This window comes from Callorhinchus milii, unplaced genomic scaffold, assembly GCF_018977255.1.
Source record: "Callorhinchus milii isolate IMCB2004 unplaced genomic scaffold, IMCB_Cmil_1.0 Scaffold6, whole genome shotgun sequence".
In the NCBI taxonomy this organism is placed as follows: domain Eukaryota; kingdom Metazoa; phylum Chordata; class Chondrichthyes; order Chimaeriformes; family Callorhinchidae; genus Callorhinchus; species Callorhinchus milii.
This window is the reverse complement of record NW_024704747.1, coordinates 29,238,373-29,255,180: the sequence shown is the minus strand read 5'-3', so window position 1 is coordinate 29,255,180 and position 16,808 is coordinate 29,238,373. Positions and strand designations below refer to the sequence as shown.

Genomic DNA, 16,808 nt, shown 5'->3' with positions numbered 1-16,808 from the left:
GGCAAGGTGGTGGAGGGCTTCCATCAACTGAACGGCGAAATTCAATGAGCAATCAATCAATTCAATGTGGCGGAACAGAATTTGAATTTAATTTATTTAATTTTAGAGATTGCCACAATAAGCCTAGATTGGGGGCTGGGTGCAAATCAGTATTGCCTCCTTCGGTCAGAATTATAATCCATGGCTCCATTTTGATATACTCCGCTGTTGTATTTCTGCATGGGAGTATCATTCCAGTTCCTTGTGTTTCGGGGCTCATAATTCTCAACCTGAAGGAAAGCAGAAAACAATTAGGGCAAGTAACTGCTGAAGTTAATAGTAGGTTTCAATCAATACAATACAATACAGACCTACAATATTGGGGAACATTTAAAGCCGTCAAATAGGCTACTCTGACAAAAAGTCATGGAGCTGAAACGTTAACTCACTTTCGTCTCTCCATAGATGCTGCCTGACCTGCTGAGAGTTCCCGGCCACTTCTGTTTTATTTCAGATTTCCAGCATCTGCAGGATTTTGCCTTAAGCTACTCTAGTGGACCTGGTTTACCGATTAAATAATATCTTAACATCTGGAAGGAGGTTACAAGTTACAGTTCACAAAAATATAATGCTCAAGATTGGAGAAATAAAAAAAAAGTGCTGGACAATTGAACTAAGATATTAACAGTGAGGCATAAATTGCTCCCGGGCATGTTTTGTTCCGAGCTGTTTTATTACAAATGGGCTTTTCAAAACATTTAAGATGAGGTCATGATTGAAAATAATAATAATAACAATAATCCTTGCATTTGATACAGCACCTCATCGCGGCTTCGAGACATCGCAAAGTGCTACACAGACTATACTGTAAGCTCTCGGTAATAAGCTGCTGGTGGAGGTACTGAAGAACAGTCGGACCATAATCACAGCTAATTTTACTCTGGAAAGGCTTCAACCAACATCCTATGTAGAGATAAACACGACCTCAACACAAACAGCAGCTCGAATGCCCAGCCCAGCTCCAACTGTACCCGCTACACCATTGGGGCTACCCCACACACCCCCACCCCAAAGATGTGCCCGTTTCGAAAACATACTTCGTCGTAGTATCTGCTGTTTGTATTGTCACTTTCTGCGGGGTTGACTCTCGGAATCCTCATGGGAGCATCCGACTGCTCAGCCCTTCCTGTCGCATATCGTTGGTCTTTCTTGAATTCCGGCTGGTTGCTCAAGAGATGCTCACGGTCAGTTTTGCTGCGTTTCTTGCTGCATTTGTAAAACGAGGTTAGCCATCAAAATATAATAATAATAATCCTCGTATTTGATACAGCGCCTTATCACGTCTTCGAGATGTCTCAAAGCGCTTCACAGGATGTACTGTAAAGTGAATTGACTGTATATTTTGTGGGCGAAACGCGGCAGCCAATTGCGCACAGCGGCGTCTGTCCCACAAACAGTCGGGGATTGAGTGACAATTATGAATTTTTTTTGAAGGGATTATTAAGCCCTGAAAGTGATCCAACAATCAACTAACAATCGGGTTCCTACTTACTGCTCGGTAAACAGAGGCGTGTGGAGTAAGGAAACTTGGCTAAGGTTTCGCCCTTAAAAAATACTTGAGATATAAAACAATCTATGTTTTGAAATCCTTAAATCAGCACGTAAAGAAATTCTTAGCTGAATACATAACTAAATCAAATAGGTAGGGCACGGTAATGATTTCACACCGGATACAAATTTTATCTTCAAGCTTATGAAATTACTCCCAATAACTGAGTCTATCATTGCGTATTTATTAAATATCCAAATGAGTAAAGTTACCTGGCACACATATAAATGAGACCTGCTCCCATACCCAGTAACAGAACTCCTGCTGCCACACCAATCACCAAAATGCCAAGTTCAAAACCTGCAAATAAAAGTACATCACAAAATAACTACCCAATAGATTCCTGCAACACGTTGAGGCTGAAATTTTACACTTGACCTCAGTCTTACATTAAATTTTACATTTAGTAAATTGAATAATTAATCTAATAATAAATTTAAAATTTTACATCAACGTTGCTGCTTTGCAATTTTTTTTTTTTTTTGCTCAGCTATTTCTTCACTTAGATAACGGCAAAATGATTAAAGGTAAAATGAAGGAAAGCAACCAGAGGATACGGCCTGCAATTACCTGCAATTTTAGACACAGGCAAAAAGCTTGATGGTTTAAATTTTATATGATATCAACTAAATTCATTTAATGCGCCCTATACTTTCCTTTAGAACACTAACAATTTTAAAAAGCATATTTCTCTACAGCTCCCCTCAGTTTTATGCTAAAAAAAACATCACTTTGAAAATACATTGCGTATTCCCTATTAATTGGCTTCTCGTTTTCACAAACTGGTGGGATCAGGGTGGGGATAATATTCATCTGTCCACTTCCATAAACTCATACGTGTCATCCTCCATTTTCATTTATTTCTCTTTAATTTGAATGTGTGAATTTTGTCATTGAATACAATTCTTACCATCCTTACAGTCGATTCCGCCAAAGCCAAAGCGACATCTGATGAACAAAATCAAGCCATAGTTTAGACTGCGGTAGATAAATGTTCAGCTTTGTAATAAATCAGGTGTGTGAGAATGATTATGCTCCGTTGACGATACTTCAGCATAGGTGGCTCAAAGGTTATGTTGGAATCTTTCAAGGTATCTAACTTAATCAATTTAACTTTATTCCATTTTATCCATTCAATTGAGTTTCTAAAGGAGACCTGGGAGTTCAGAACAAGAAGCAATGGACAAGGGCAATGCATGTTTCTTAGGCGTAAGAATCATGACTGTTAGTCCGTTGAATACATTGGAACGTCCCCAAAGCATTATTTGCAGTGAGACATTTCAATTGAGGGCAGAAAAATAATATTGGCTTTATGCAGGTAATCATAGAATTATAGAATACTACAGCACAGAAGGAGGCCATTCGGCCCATCGTGACTGTGCCGGCTGTTTGCAAGAGAGACCTAATCAGGCCCACTTTATAACTTGGTGATTCGGCCAGTTCAGTATTGATAACTGTAAAGAGGGTGACTGCGGGCCGTACTTGTGACCTGATGAGATAGCTGATAAAACAACCAAAATAAATCTTATCTATGATTGTAATGTTTTTATACTCAACGCTGATACTCAACTCTTTGCACTCAAATGTTGCATCTTGCGGGTTTTCTCATATCCAGGCAGACATTCACAGATAGCTGTCACATTGAACTCTGCGATACATTGCTTGTGATTTTCAACAACACACTTGTTGCCACATCCTGCAACAGTAGGCGTTGTAGAAAATAGCCATTAGGCACTATTAATCTCATTGAAATATCACCGACGTTAACAGCCAAAATACAGCAAAAGGTCATCAAATAGCATTAAAATACGCAACCGTCGCTAATTTTATATTTTAGTTAAACAAATTGTTTTTTTTATATAGATATGCAACAAGGCGCTATATCAAATGCAAGGATTATTATTATTTATATTACATACAGTCAAGAGGAAGCTAGACCTTCACATGAGGGAGAGGGGAACAGAATGGTGTGGGAGGGAGCAAGGAGCGGATAGCGATATGGAGTATAAACTCAGCACAGACTGGTTGGGCCAGTTGACCTGGTTCCATACTGTACATTCTTTGTAAATCTTTGAACTGATAATTCTTCTGATAATTAGCAATTTAGAAACAAACAATAACAATAATAATCCTTGCACTTGATACAGCGCCTTATCACATCTTCGAGATGTCTCAAAGCGCTTCACAGAATATATTGTCAAGTGAATTGACTGTATATTTTGTGGGCGAAACGCGGCAGCCAATTGCGCACAGCAGCGTCCCACAAACAGCCGTGGATTGAGTGACCAAATATATTTTGAAGGAATTATTAACCTCAGAAAAGTGATCCGCCAATCGACTAACAACCGGGTTCCTACTTACTGCTGGGTAAACAGAGGCGTGTGGAGTGAGGAAACTTGCCCAAGGTTTCGCCCAGCCCGGGAATCAAACCCATGTCTCTCGCTTATGAGGCGATGCTCTAACCACTGAGCTACAGGACTCCACTGATGTAAATATTAGAACTGTAAGGTGGTCTTGCTGGAATATGAAAACAATGTTTAAATGTAAATACCTAATTTGCATGCTCTGTCATAAATATTTAGCTGGTAATATCCTGTTTCGCATATACATTGAGGTGGGGTTCCATTGCTGTCAGAACAACCTGAAGTGCTTTGGGATTCACATGTAATTAGAGAGCATCCCTTCAATGCTGTTAAAAGAGGAAGAAAATAGTTTACTTTTCTGACGTTTAGTATCCACGCTAAGAATTTATATACAGGGCGACTAAAAAGTCATACCATTACAAATATCATAAGAATGTCTAATAAGTCTTAAAGAAATGATGATAGTCATGCGTTGTTTTAGATAATAGGATAGATATCACAACTTTTTGGCCATAGTGTCTTTCTTATTCCGATATTTCATGCGTGCACGTGAATCTTTTATTTCACATTCATTTTATTTCTGCTTCAATAAAGGAAAATAAATTAACAGTATTGCTACACAAAATTAAACCAGCGTTCATGTTTTTCATTTTGTATCAACAATCGCTCGCTCGCTCACTCACTCACTCACTCACTCACTCATCCACCCACCCACCCAATTGTAAATATTGTAAAAAAAACTTCAAAAATAACATAACAGTACTTACGCTCAAAGTTTGCAAAAATAGAGTTAGGTTGACTTGCTGCAGCATCATTTATGGCAGTTTTCACATCTTTCTCTGCCACAGGAGAATTTTTATCAAATATATTTACAACCCGTGCAATAATAGTCCCAGCCTTCCTCCTACAACCAAATGAAATAACAATATTGATTGGAATATTGTCCTCCCGAAGTGAAAGGCGCTATGCAAATGTAATGTGTTGTTGTTCTTGTTGGGACAAGGATATACAACTGGGCTGCCGCGTTCGCCCACAAATATACAGTCAATTCACTTTACAGTGTGTTCTGTGAAGCGCTTTGGGACGTCCTCCCGACGTGAAAAGCGCTATATCAAATGCAAGGATTATTATTATTATTATTATTATTATTACATTTATAAGAATCTATCCAAGGTCTGTGGGGAAATTAATATCTTTCTTGATTTTCACATTACAATTTCCTGGTGTTGCTTTCACTGAATAACTGCCTATTCGATTACGAAGGAGATGGACAGTGGTTACTATTTTGTTGTCTTGTGTAATGATGCTTTCGCTTTCACTCCTCTTAATTATACTCATGCTTTTGTATCTTTTTACCATGCGCTTCTTGTTTTTTCCTGCTCTGATCCTTGTATTGTTTTGGTTGCAGCACTAAAAGAACAAAAAAAAACATTTTTAAAAAAAAAATAGTGCTGGAGGGAGTCCAGCAAACATTTCATCAGATTAATCAGACACAATCGGACTCAAATTCATTGGGAATTACAGTATTCTGGCACTGTTTGTAACTTTCCCTGTTCTCTCCACCAGAGGTCTCAATTAACTGACAATCAAGAGAAATCAGCCCAAATCTCTAACTTTCTGACCATTTTCTCCAATCCAGTCCAGTCAGTGCTGACATTGCTGAGGTTTACAATCTGAGGTGGGAGATAGCAATGTCCTATATTTTGATGCTATTGGTACTTTCTGCTACAGGACTATAGTCTATAAGACGCCTTTGCCGAAGCACAAGTTTGCTTGTATCGGAAGTGCTTCTGGTGTTGCCACTGCTGGCACATGAAGCCACATGGCCAGGTGTAAGCTCTCCGGCTAGAACACTTGGAAGAGGCTTCCTGCACACGTGCGCTTCACACCAGCGGTGACTTGACCAGCCCAACCCTATTGTAATTAATACAATGTGCAATTTTATGGACCTCAAACACCACATACGATGAGGGTCACCCTGTATATTTATATTTCAATGCATCAAATAGTCAACATTTGTTTCAAATAGATGTAAAACTGAAGGGTTTTTCCCTTACCTGAGTTTCAATACTATTGAAGTAATGTACGTATCAGTCTTATTGAGTGCACCATTAAGCTGTAAAGAAAAAGTTTAAAATGTTAAATTTGTAAACCTTTGGGACAGAAGGTTATAGGTTTAAACCCCCATCAGGTCTTGGAGTTTGTCGGCGGCCAGACTAACACGGTGCCTGGGGGCGCTGGGAAAAATATATTGGTAGAGGTGCCGTGCTTTGGATGAAACAATAAACCAAGGTCCTGCTTGCTTATGCAGTTGGATATTAAAGGTATTAAGGCACTGTTCGAAAAGAGAAGGGAGTTTCTCTCAGTCGCCTGACCAACAACCCTCCAGATAAAAATTGGTCATTCACTTCACGTCTGTTTGTGAGACATTGCTGCATGTAATTTGGCTGCCACGTTAGCCTACAAATACACAGTCACTACCACTTGCAGAAATGTGACGTGATTTGACATTTATGTAGCATCTTTCACATCAAATACAACATTTTAATTCTTTATCGGAAGAAAGTTTTTTCTTATTGCGTACGATACGTATTGTATTAAATAATAAATAATTGTATAGAAGAGGACTGTCTTGAACTCAGGTCTCAGAAGTATCAATGTGTTAATTAATTGGCCCACTGCTCCATCCAATTGCTCTGCAAACTTTACCTTTGTAATTGTGTTTATTGTACCTTTAATACATTTAACCTCTCCTATGGATGCCTTGCACTAGTTGCTGCTCATAGGGCTTTGAAGCTTCTTGGCTTCTGCCAAAACTACAGTAGTGACTAAGAGATGGACAAGGCTAGTGATTGCGGACTTTCCATGTAATATTCCTCTGTGCTTCCTCATTGCAAGAGGGATAGAACTGAGAGTTCACTATTTGGCAATTATTACATCTAAGCTCATTACCTGCCTTTCCTGCTACAGTATATTACAACAACAACTTGTTTGTACTGTTTGACAGTGGCAGAGTCTGACACAGAGATACAAATATATAATATATTAGAATATATATTAAAGATTCAACATCTGACAATTATTTATTTGCCCCTTACAGTTTCCTAATGCAATTTTTTTCAAGTGATTCATTGTCTTGTCATAAAAATCAGGATTTACTTAACAAATAAACAAATAAAGATTTATAAAGATAGGAATACTCACAAAATTGATTATCGAGTCATGTATTTCCTTGTATTCCTGAGAATCTGGTTTTTCCATTGCTGGAGAGAATGTTTCATCAACATTCATACCTCCTGAGAAGGTCTTGCCTAAATGTTGAAAAACAGAATTCTTACATCTTATTCAAACTTCAAAAATCGGTCAGTGGACAGGCCGACACATGAAACTATTGAGTGAACTAAATAGCCATCGCGAGAGAGGATCCCAATCATTTTTGTTTGTTCAGCCGGGTGTCTGACACATGCGGAAAACCCATCACAGTGCTTAAGAGTCTCCAAACCAACCTGATATTTCCATCCATCCCATCTACACATGGAAATCACAGTGAGAGATTGTTGGAAAGGAATGCGCTCTCTCTCTCTCTCTCTCCCTGCAGGGACACATCCCGCTTACCTAATTCCGGAAAGTATAAGGCGCAGGTTGGCGAGAGCCAAGGCTTGGGGACCCCCGAGTGTGCACTGGGGTAATTACTGGAGTCTAACCAGCTAAAACCACACTGCTTGCCATTGAGAGCGCTGTCTGGCCAGCTTTCCTGCTGCTTGTCCAGCTAGGACTGCCCTACCCATTAAGGCTATGGCCTGCAGGGTTCAGCATCATCTGCCACGAACCATGAGAACCCACATCCGGCCACTTTACATGTGCCATACTGACAAATACCATATTGCTCAGTCTCCAGCAGGTTCTCATCATTCTTAAGGTGTTAGCCCTCAAATAAAATGTTGCTTCTATCAAGTTACTCAATACCATTTTGATCGTACGTATTGAAATATTTTAATAATAATCCCTGCATTTGACACAGCGCTTTATCACATCTTCAAGACGTATCGGAACGCTTCACAAAATATACTGTAAAGTGAATTGACTGTGTATTTTGCGGGCAAAACGCGGCAGCCAATTATGCACATCAATGTCCATCAAACGGGTGTGGATTGAGTGACCATATTATTATTATTATCTTGACAGGTTAATTGCAAATGAACAAGCAAAAAACCCTCAACATTTCTGCTTTCCTTTTCTGAAAAATACAGAAAGATCATCAAACAGATTAAAGCTTCTACAAAATTCTGCAAAATATGAATGAAATGGGGTGATCACAGTGTCTCAGATCATCTGTACCCTTACCTGGTATACATTCTTTATTTTCATAGTAGAAACCGAGTGGGCATCGGCATTGGTAGCCGTCAATCAGATTCACACAGTCTGCGGGTTCGATGCAAGTGTCTTCGAAACAATAACCCTGAGCTAGAAAAATAAATTCTTGTATTGAGGTGCAAGCAGGCAACTTCATTCAAAGTGGTCCTACTGGTGGCCCACGGGCCACATCCGGCCCAGGGGATGATTTCATCCGGCTCGCGAACCATTTCCAAGTTCATTGTCCCCTGAGCAAATTCAGGCGACACGCAGGGCCTGAGCCAATCAGGAGCCGGTCACCAGGGGCTTAAGCTCTGCCCGGCTTAATAACAACAACAACAACAACAATCCGGTTCTGACGAAAGAACAATCTGGTTCTGAAACATTTCCTGTCTCTCCATGGATGCTGCCTGACCTACTGCGTGTTCCCAGCGACTTCTGTGTTTATACAATAATCCTTGCATTTGATATGGGGGCCTCATCTCGTCATTGAGATGTCTCAAAGCGCTTCACAGGATACCCAGTAAAGCAAATTGACTGTGGATTCTTTTGGGCGAAACGCGGCAGCCAATTGCGCACAGCAGCGTGCCACAAACAGTCGTGTCAATAATCAGCAATATTTAGAAGGAGGCAGATTTGTGTCTAGCCTGATATACAAACACGGGCATCAGTAGCTTGAGAGAGTGAAAGTTCCACAATAAAATATTGCTTACGCAGCCCACGGCACGTGGATATTTCTCAAACCTGGCATCTGGCCCTCAGCAGCCAAACCTGCGTATTTACCAACTACGTTTAAACCACTCAGGAGCTAATAATTACACCCACCCAAATCCATGCAGCATTTACTCCTGCTCTCTGCATTCCATCTCTGTGCCATTTCTTTATCTAATTTACTATTAATACAATGTGCTCTAATTTTCACGACCAGTTTTCCATGCAGTACCTCAAAGTGCCTTCTGAAAACCCATATATCGAACATCAACGACATGTTATGTTTCGATCGCAAGATCAGTTTGGGTGAAGATGGCCCTTTGGCCCATCCAATCTTATCCCTCCTGATTACCCACATGTGTGTCTTCCCATCACAGCATCGAGCTTTGTTCTGAATAAGTCCAATATCCTGGCCTCAACCAACCACCCTTTACTGGCACCCAATTCCAGTCATGAATTACCCCATCGGTGGCCGTGCCTTCAGCCACGATGCCCCGAAACCCTGGAACTCTCTTACTCAATCCCTCCACCTTGCCCCCTGCCTCCCCAATCCTTTTTGATGGGGCTTAAGGTCACCTCCCTCATCCCTCCCTCTTCCCCCCCCCGGCTCAGGGTCAGGTTCCGCCACTGTCAAGCGCTCCGGGATGCTGCCCCACGTGAAGGGCGCTATAGAAATGCAAGTTGTTCTTGTTTTAAACTTGAAAATCAAAAAAAATTCAACTTTTTGAACTACTAACGTACAATTTAAGTTCAATGATACAATAATAATCCTTGCATTTGATATAGCGCCCTATCACATCCCTGAGACATCTCAAAGCGCTTCACAGCATATACAGTAGAGTGGTGTGACTGTGTGTTTTGTTCGTACATGAAGCAGCCATTTTACACACAGCAGTGCCCCACAAACAGACTTGAGGCGAACAATCAATAATCTCTATCTATCACTTAGATTGTCTACAAGTGAGCCGTGTTGCACATTTCATACCAGGTGTTCCTCAATTTGGAGGAGGATTTGTTCCACCGGTACGTGTAAACAAATGTTTTAAATATTAGGCATTTATATGCAGCACAAAGTCAATACGAAACTGCAAAAGTAGTTAAGAAAGTAATTTGTAATAGGGCAGTAAAGGAACTACTTAATAACTACTTAACAATCAGAAACACAAGTGTAAATACTAATAATCCTTGCATTTGATATAATGCCTTATCATGCTATCAAAATGTCTCAAAGCACTTTACAGTATCTGTGTATATTTAATTGATTTGTCCACAACAATGCCCTACATCGATGAAGAGAATGAGTCATTTTTATCTGGAGGATTATTGGTCAGGACACCTGGAGAAATATTTAACATCTCATCTGAAGAGAAGCACTTACGACAGTGCAGCAACTCCCAGCACTGTACTGCAATATCCTGGCGTGAATATCCTGGAATATCCACAACTTTCTGAATCAGGAGCATGTCCTACAAATTAACGTATTCTAAAATCAAATGGGTAATTATCTGCAGTTCCTAACCACCAGGAAGGAGTAGAGAGAAAGAGTTCCAATGTAAAATAAGTGCATTAGCAACATTTCATCAAACAAAAAAAAAACTTGTCTCACCACAAATATGCTTTCAATGACCAAAAATGCCATCTCTAATGTAATCTGAACGGACAGATGAAATGAGAATGTACCTGGAGTTACCGGTAGAAGGTATAGCCGAAGCTGTACAGATATATTGAATGTAATTTATTTTCAAGTCTTATATAAAAAGCAGCACTTAATTTTGAAGCTGGCGATGTGGAGCAGGAAGGCATGTTTTATCTCTCCTTATCAACAATCACAGAAACTCCAAAATTTGACTGTTTGCATCTTAACATAACGATAATTCCATCATCTCTTTCAAAAAATTCAAATGTTCCAATCAGAGTCCCGTGTGCAATCCAATGTCCAAATGTATAGGGTAGGAATAATAATAATTAATACCTGCATTTGATACAATAGCTTTTACGTCGAGTGTCTGTCTCAAGGTTCACAGGATTTACTGCAATATGTTGTGACTGAGTTTGTTGGAGGTGAACGCAGCGGCCAATTTTTCACACTACAATGTCAAGCGCTCCGGGACACTACACAGCGTGAAGGACACTATATAAATATAAACTTGTCCCACATCAGCTCTGATGATAATGAACAATTTTATTTGGGAGATTTACTGGCCTCGACATCAGGAGCAAATGCTTTCTCTTTTTGAGTAGTTCCCGTGGGTGAGATCTTTAACACTTACACATAGAAACACCTATGAGCACTTATACTGAAAAAGTATTTAAGAAACAAATCCAATCAACACAAAACATCTATGTTTAAAGGAGTGACACTGTACCTGGAGAAGGTGTGGAAGCAGATGTACCTGTAACAGACATATTGAATGTGATTTATTTACCAGTGTAATATAAAAGTAGCATTTCATTTTGAACCCGGCGATGTAGAGCGAGAAGGAGGTTTGTGTCGTCGCTCTACATCAATGTCTGTCCGGCATTCACACTACACCAAAATTACGTGTGGTTTTTAAAACACCTGTCATTTGATCATTTCTTTCCCCAAAAAATTTCCAATCCCTGGGACAATCCCAAAAAACTACTGAAAAAGTATTTAAGAAATGAATCCAATCAATGCAGCACCTCTATGTTTAAAGAAATGACAATGTATCTGGAGCACATGTGATGGTGTTAGTAGGGACAGTAAAGGTGGTCCCAGGAGTACCTGTAACATACATATGGAATGTAATTGGTTTGTCATTGTTATACAAAAGTGGTTCCATATTGACATCGATCAGTCAATCACAGAACCCCAAACTTTGGGTGTTTGCTTCTTAACACAACAGTTATTCCATCATCTCTTTCACAAAACTAAAACATTCCAATCAGAGTTCTGTGTGCAATCCAATGTCCAAATGTATAGGGTAGGAATAATAATAATTAATACCTGCATTTGATACAATAGCTTTTATATCGAGTGTCTATCTCAAGGTTCACAGGATTTACTGCAATATGTTGTGACTGAGTTTGTTGTAGGTGAACGCAGTGGCCAATTTTTCACACTACAATGTCAAGCGCTCCGGGACACTACACAGCGTGAATGACGCTATATAAATACAAACTTGTCCCACATCAGCTCTGATGATAATGAACAATTTTATTTGGGGGATTTACTGGCCTCGACATCAGGAGGAAATGCTTTCCCTTTTTGAATGGTTCCCGTGGGTGAGATCTTTAACACTTACACATAGAAACACCTATGAGCACTTATACTAAAAAAGTATTTAAGAAACAAATCCAATCAACACAAAACATCTATGTTTAAAGGAGTGACACTGTACCTGAAGTAGTTGCGGCAGTAGATGTACCTGTAACAGACATATTGAATGTGATTTGTTTACCAGTGTTATATAAAAGGAGCATTTCATTTTGAACCCGGCGATGTGGAGCGAGAAGGAGGTTTGTGTCGTCGCTCTACATCAATGTCTGTCCGGCATTCACACTACACCAAAATCACGTGTGGTTTTTAAAACACCTGTCATTTGATCATCTCTTTCCCCAAAAAATGTTCCAATCCCTGGGACAATCCCAAAAAACTACTGAAAAAGTATTTAAGAAATGAATCCAATCAACGCAGCACCTCTATGTTTAAAGAAATGACAATGTATCTGCAGCACATGTGATGGTGTTAGTAGGACAATAAAGGTGGTCCCAGGAGTACCTGTAACATACATATGGAATGTAATTGGTTTGTCATTGTTATACAAAAGTGGTTCCATATTGACATCGATCAGTCAATCACAGAACCCCAAACTTTGGGTGTTTGCTTCTTAACACAACAGTTATTCCATCATCTCTTTCACAAAACTAAAACATTCCAATCAGAGTTCTGTGTGCAATCCAATGTCCAAATGTATAGGGTAGGAATAATAATAATTAATACCTGCATTTGATACAATAGCTTTTATATCGAGTGTCTATCTCAAGGCTTCACAGGATTTACTGCAATATGTTGTGACTGAGTTTGTTGTAGGTGAACGCAGTGGCCAATTTTTCACACTACAATGTCAAGCGCTCCGGGACACTACACAGCGTGAAGGACGCTATATAAATACAAACTTGTCCCACATCAGCTCTGATGATAATGAACAATTTTATTTGGGGGATTTACTGGCCTCGACATCAGGAGGAAATGCTTTCCCTTTTTGAATGGTTCCCGTGGGTGAGATCTTTAACACTTACACATAGAAACACCTATGAGCACTTATACTAAAAAAGTATTTAAGAAACAAATCCAATCAACACAAAACATCTATGTTTAAAGGAGTGACACTGTACCTGAAGTAGTTGCGGCAGTAGATGTACCTGTAACAGACATATTGAATGTGATTTGTTTACCAGTGTTATATAAAAGGAGCATTTCATTTTGAACCTGGCGATGTGGAGCGAGAAGGAGGTTTGTGTCGTCGCTCTACATCAATGTCTGTCCGGCATTCACACTACACCAAAATCACGTGTGGTTTTTAAAACACCTGTCATTTGATCATCTCTTTCCCCAAAAAATGTTCCAATCCCTGGGACAATCCCAAAAAACTACTGAAAAAGTATTTAAGAAATGAATCCAATCAACGCAGCACCTCTATGTTTAAAGAAATGACAATGTATCTGCAGCACATGTGATGGTGTTAGTAGGGACAATAAAGGTGGTCCCAGGAGTACCTGTAACATACATATGGAATGTAATTGGTTTGTCATTGTTATACAAAAGTGGCTCCAAATTGACATCGATCAGTCAATCACAGAACCCCAAACTTTGGGTGTTTGCTTCTTAACACAACAGTTATTCCATCATCTCTTTCACAAAACTAAAACATTCCAATCAGAGTCCTGTGTGCAATCCAATGTCCAAATGTATAGGGTAGGAATAATAATAATTAATACCTGCATTTGAAACAATAGCTTTTATATCGAGTGTCTGTCTCAAGGCTTCACAGGATTTACTGCAATATGTTGTGACTGAGTTTGTTGGAGGTGAACACAGCGGCCAATTTTTCACACTACAATGTCAAGCGCTTCGGGACACGACACAGCGTGAAGGACGCTATATCAATACAAACTTGTCCCACATCAGCTCTGATGATAATGAACAATTTTATTTGGGGGATTTACTGGCCTCGACATCAGGAACAAATGCTTTCCCTTTTTGAGTGGTTCCCGTGGGTGAGATCTTTAACACTTACACATAGAAACACCTATAAGCACTTATACTGAAAAAGTATTTAAGAAACAAATCCAATCAACACAAAACATCTATGTTTAAAGGAGTGACACTGTACCTGGAGTAGGTGTGGCAGTAGATGTACCTGTAACAGACATATTGAATGTGATTTGTTTACCAGTGTAATATAAAAGTAGCATTTCATTTTGAACCCGGCGATGTGGAGCGAGAAGGAGGTTTGTGTCGTCGCTCTACATCAATGTCTGTCCGGCATTCACACTACACCAAAATCACGTGTGGTTTTTAAAACACCTGTCATTTGATCATTTCTTTCCCAAAAAAATGTTCCAATCCCTGGGACAATCCCCAAAAACTACTGAAAAAGTATTTAAGAAATGAATCCAATCATCGCAGCACCTCTATGTTTAAAGAAATGACAATGTATCTGCAGCACATGTGATGGTGTTAGTAGGGACAGTAAAGGTGGTCCCAGGAGTACCTGTAACATACATATGGAATGTAATTGGTTTGTCATTGTTATACAAAAGTGGTTCCATATTGACATCGATCAGTCAATCACAGAACCCCAAACTTTGGGTGTTTGCTTCTTAACACAACAGTTATTCCATCATCTCTTTCACAAAACTAAAACATTCCAATCAGAGTCCCGTGTGCAATCCAATGTCCAAATGTATAGGGTAGGAATAATAATAATTAATACCTGCATTTGATACAATAGCTTTTATATCGAGTGTCTATCTCAAGGCTTCACAGGATTTATTGCAATATGTTGTGACTGAGTTTATTGTAGGTGAACGCAGCGGCCAATTTTTCACACTACAATGTCAAGCGCTTGAGGACACTACACAGCGTGAAGGACGCTATATCAATACAAACTTGTCCCACATCAGCTCTGATGAAAATGAACAATTTTATTTGGGGGATTTACTGGCCTCGACATCAGGAGCAAATGCTTTCTCTTTGTGAGTGGTTCCCGTAGGTGAGATCTTTAACATCGGCCTGAACGGACAGAAAGGATCTCATTTTCAGGTCTCATTGGAAGGCCATCACCTCTAAACGTTCCCCCAGCACCGTCCTGGAGTTTCAGCCCAGACGACAAACTCAAAGTGCCAACATGAAGCTTGATCCCACAACCCACAATGGTGCTGACTGGGACAGGCTGACACAGACCTTTGGGAATAGCTGTCTGCCTATCACATCGAAACATATAAACACTTACATTGAAAAAACAAATCCAATCAACACAAAACATCTATGTTTAATGAAATGAGACTGTACCTGGAGTTCCTGGGTTACCGGAAGTAGATAGAGCTGAACCTGTACACACAAATGGAATGTAATTTATTTTCAAGTCTTATATAAAAGGCAGCACTTAATTTTGAAGCTGGCGATGTGGAGCAGGAAGGCATGTTTTATCTCTCCTGATCAACAATCACAGAAACTCCAAAATTTGGCTGTTTGCTTCTTAACACAACGGTAATTCCATCGTCAATTTCAAAAAATTCAAATGTTCCAATCAGAGTCCTGTGTGCAATCCAATATCCAGATGTATAAGGTAGGAATAATAATAATTAATACCTGCATTTGATACAATAGCTTTTATATCGAGTGTCTGTCTCAAGGCTTCACAGGATTTACTGCAATATGTTGTGACTGAGTTTGTTGGAGGTGAACACAGTGGCCAATTTTTCACACTACAATGTCAAGCGCTCGAGGACACTACACAGCGCGAAGGATGCAAAATAAATACAAACTTGTCCCACATCAGCTCTGATGATAATGAACAATTTTATTTGCGGGATTTACTGGCCTCGACATCAGGAGGAAATGCTTTCTCTTTTAGAGTGGTTCCCGTGGGTGAGATCTTTAACACTTACACATAGAAACACCTATAAGCACTCATACTGAAAAAGTATTTAAGAAACAAATCCAATCGACACAAAACATCTATGTTTAAAGAAATGACACTGTACCTGAAGTAGCTGCGGCAGGAGATGTACCTGTAACAGACATATTGAATGTGATTTGTTTACCAGTGTTATATAAAAGTAGCATTTCATTTTGAACCCGGCGATGTGGAGCGAGAACAAGGTTTGTGTCGTCGCTCTACATCAATGTCTGTCCGGCATTCACACTACACCAAAATCACGTGTGGTTTTTAAAACACCTGTCATTTGATCATCTCTTTCCCCAAAAAAAATTTCCAATCCCTGGGACAATCCCAAAAAACTACTGAAAAAGTATTTAAGAAATGAATCCAATCATCGCAGCACCTCTATGTTTAAAGAAATCACAATGTATCTGGAGCACATGTGATGGTGTTAGTAGGGACAGTAAAGGTGGTCCCAGGAGTACCTGTAACATACATATGGAATGTAATTTGTGGGTAATTGTTATACAAAAGTGGTTCCATATTGACATCGATCAGTCAATCACAGAACCCCAAACTTTGGGTGTTTGCTTCTAAACACAACAGTTATTCCATCATCTCTTTCACAAAACTAAAACATTCCAATCAGAGTCCTGTGTGCAA

The 16,808-nt window shown here is 39.6% G+C and overlaps 1 protein-coding gene across 1 annotated transcript in view; it reads right to left on the bottom strand.

Moving 5' to 3' along the window:
- Window positions 1-76: 76 nt before the first annotated feature.
- LOC103176394 (mucin-13) overlaps window positions 77-16,808 on the bottom strand; it is a 33,565-nt gene continuing 16,833 nt past the window's right edge. The window contains exons 10-23 of the mRNA XM_042336249.1: window positions 13,375-13,401; window positions 12,378-12,404; window positions 11,382-11,408; window positions 8,296-8,415; window positions 7,156-7,262; window positions 6,009-6,067; window positions 5,308-5,361; window positions 4,719-4,855; window positions 4,140-4,277; window positions 3,159-3,284; window positions 2,499-2,536; window positions 1,801-1,888; window positions 1,077-1,245; window positions 77-269 (exon numbers count right to left, since the gene is read on the bottom strand). Of these exons, the coding sequence (XP_042192183.1) occupies window positions 1,865-1,888; window positions 2,499-2,536; window positions 3,159-3,284; window positions 4,140-4,277; window positions 4,719-4,855; window positions 5,308-5,361; window positions 6,009-6,067; window positions 7,156-7,262; window positions 8,296-8,415; window positions 11,382-11,408; window positions 12,378-12,404; window positions 13,375-13,401 (884 nt within the window). The 3' untranslated portion in view covers window positions 77-269; window positions 1,077-1,245; window positions 1,801-1,864. The remainder of the gene's footprint in view (window positions 270-1,076; window positions 1,246-1,800; window positions 1,889-2,498; window positions 2,537-3,158; window positions 3,285-4,139; window positions 4,278-4,718; window positions 4,856-5,307; window positions 5,362-6,008; window positions 6,068-7,155; window positions 7,263-8,295; window positions 8,416-11,381; window positions 11,409-12,377; window positions 12,405-13,374; window positions 13,402-16,808) is intronic.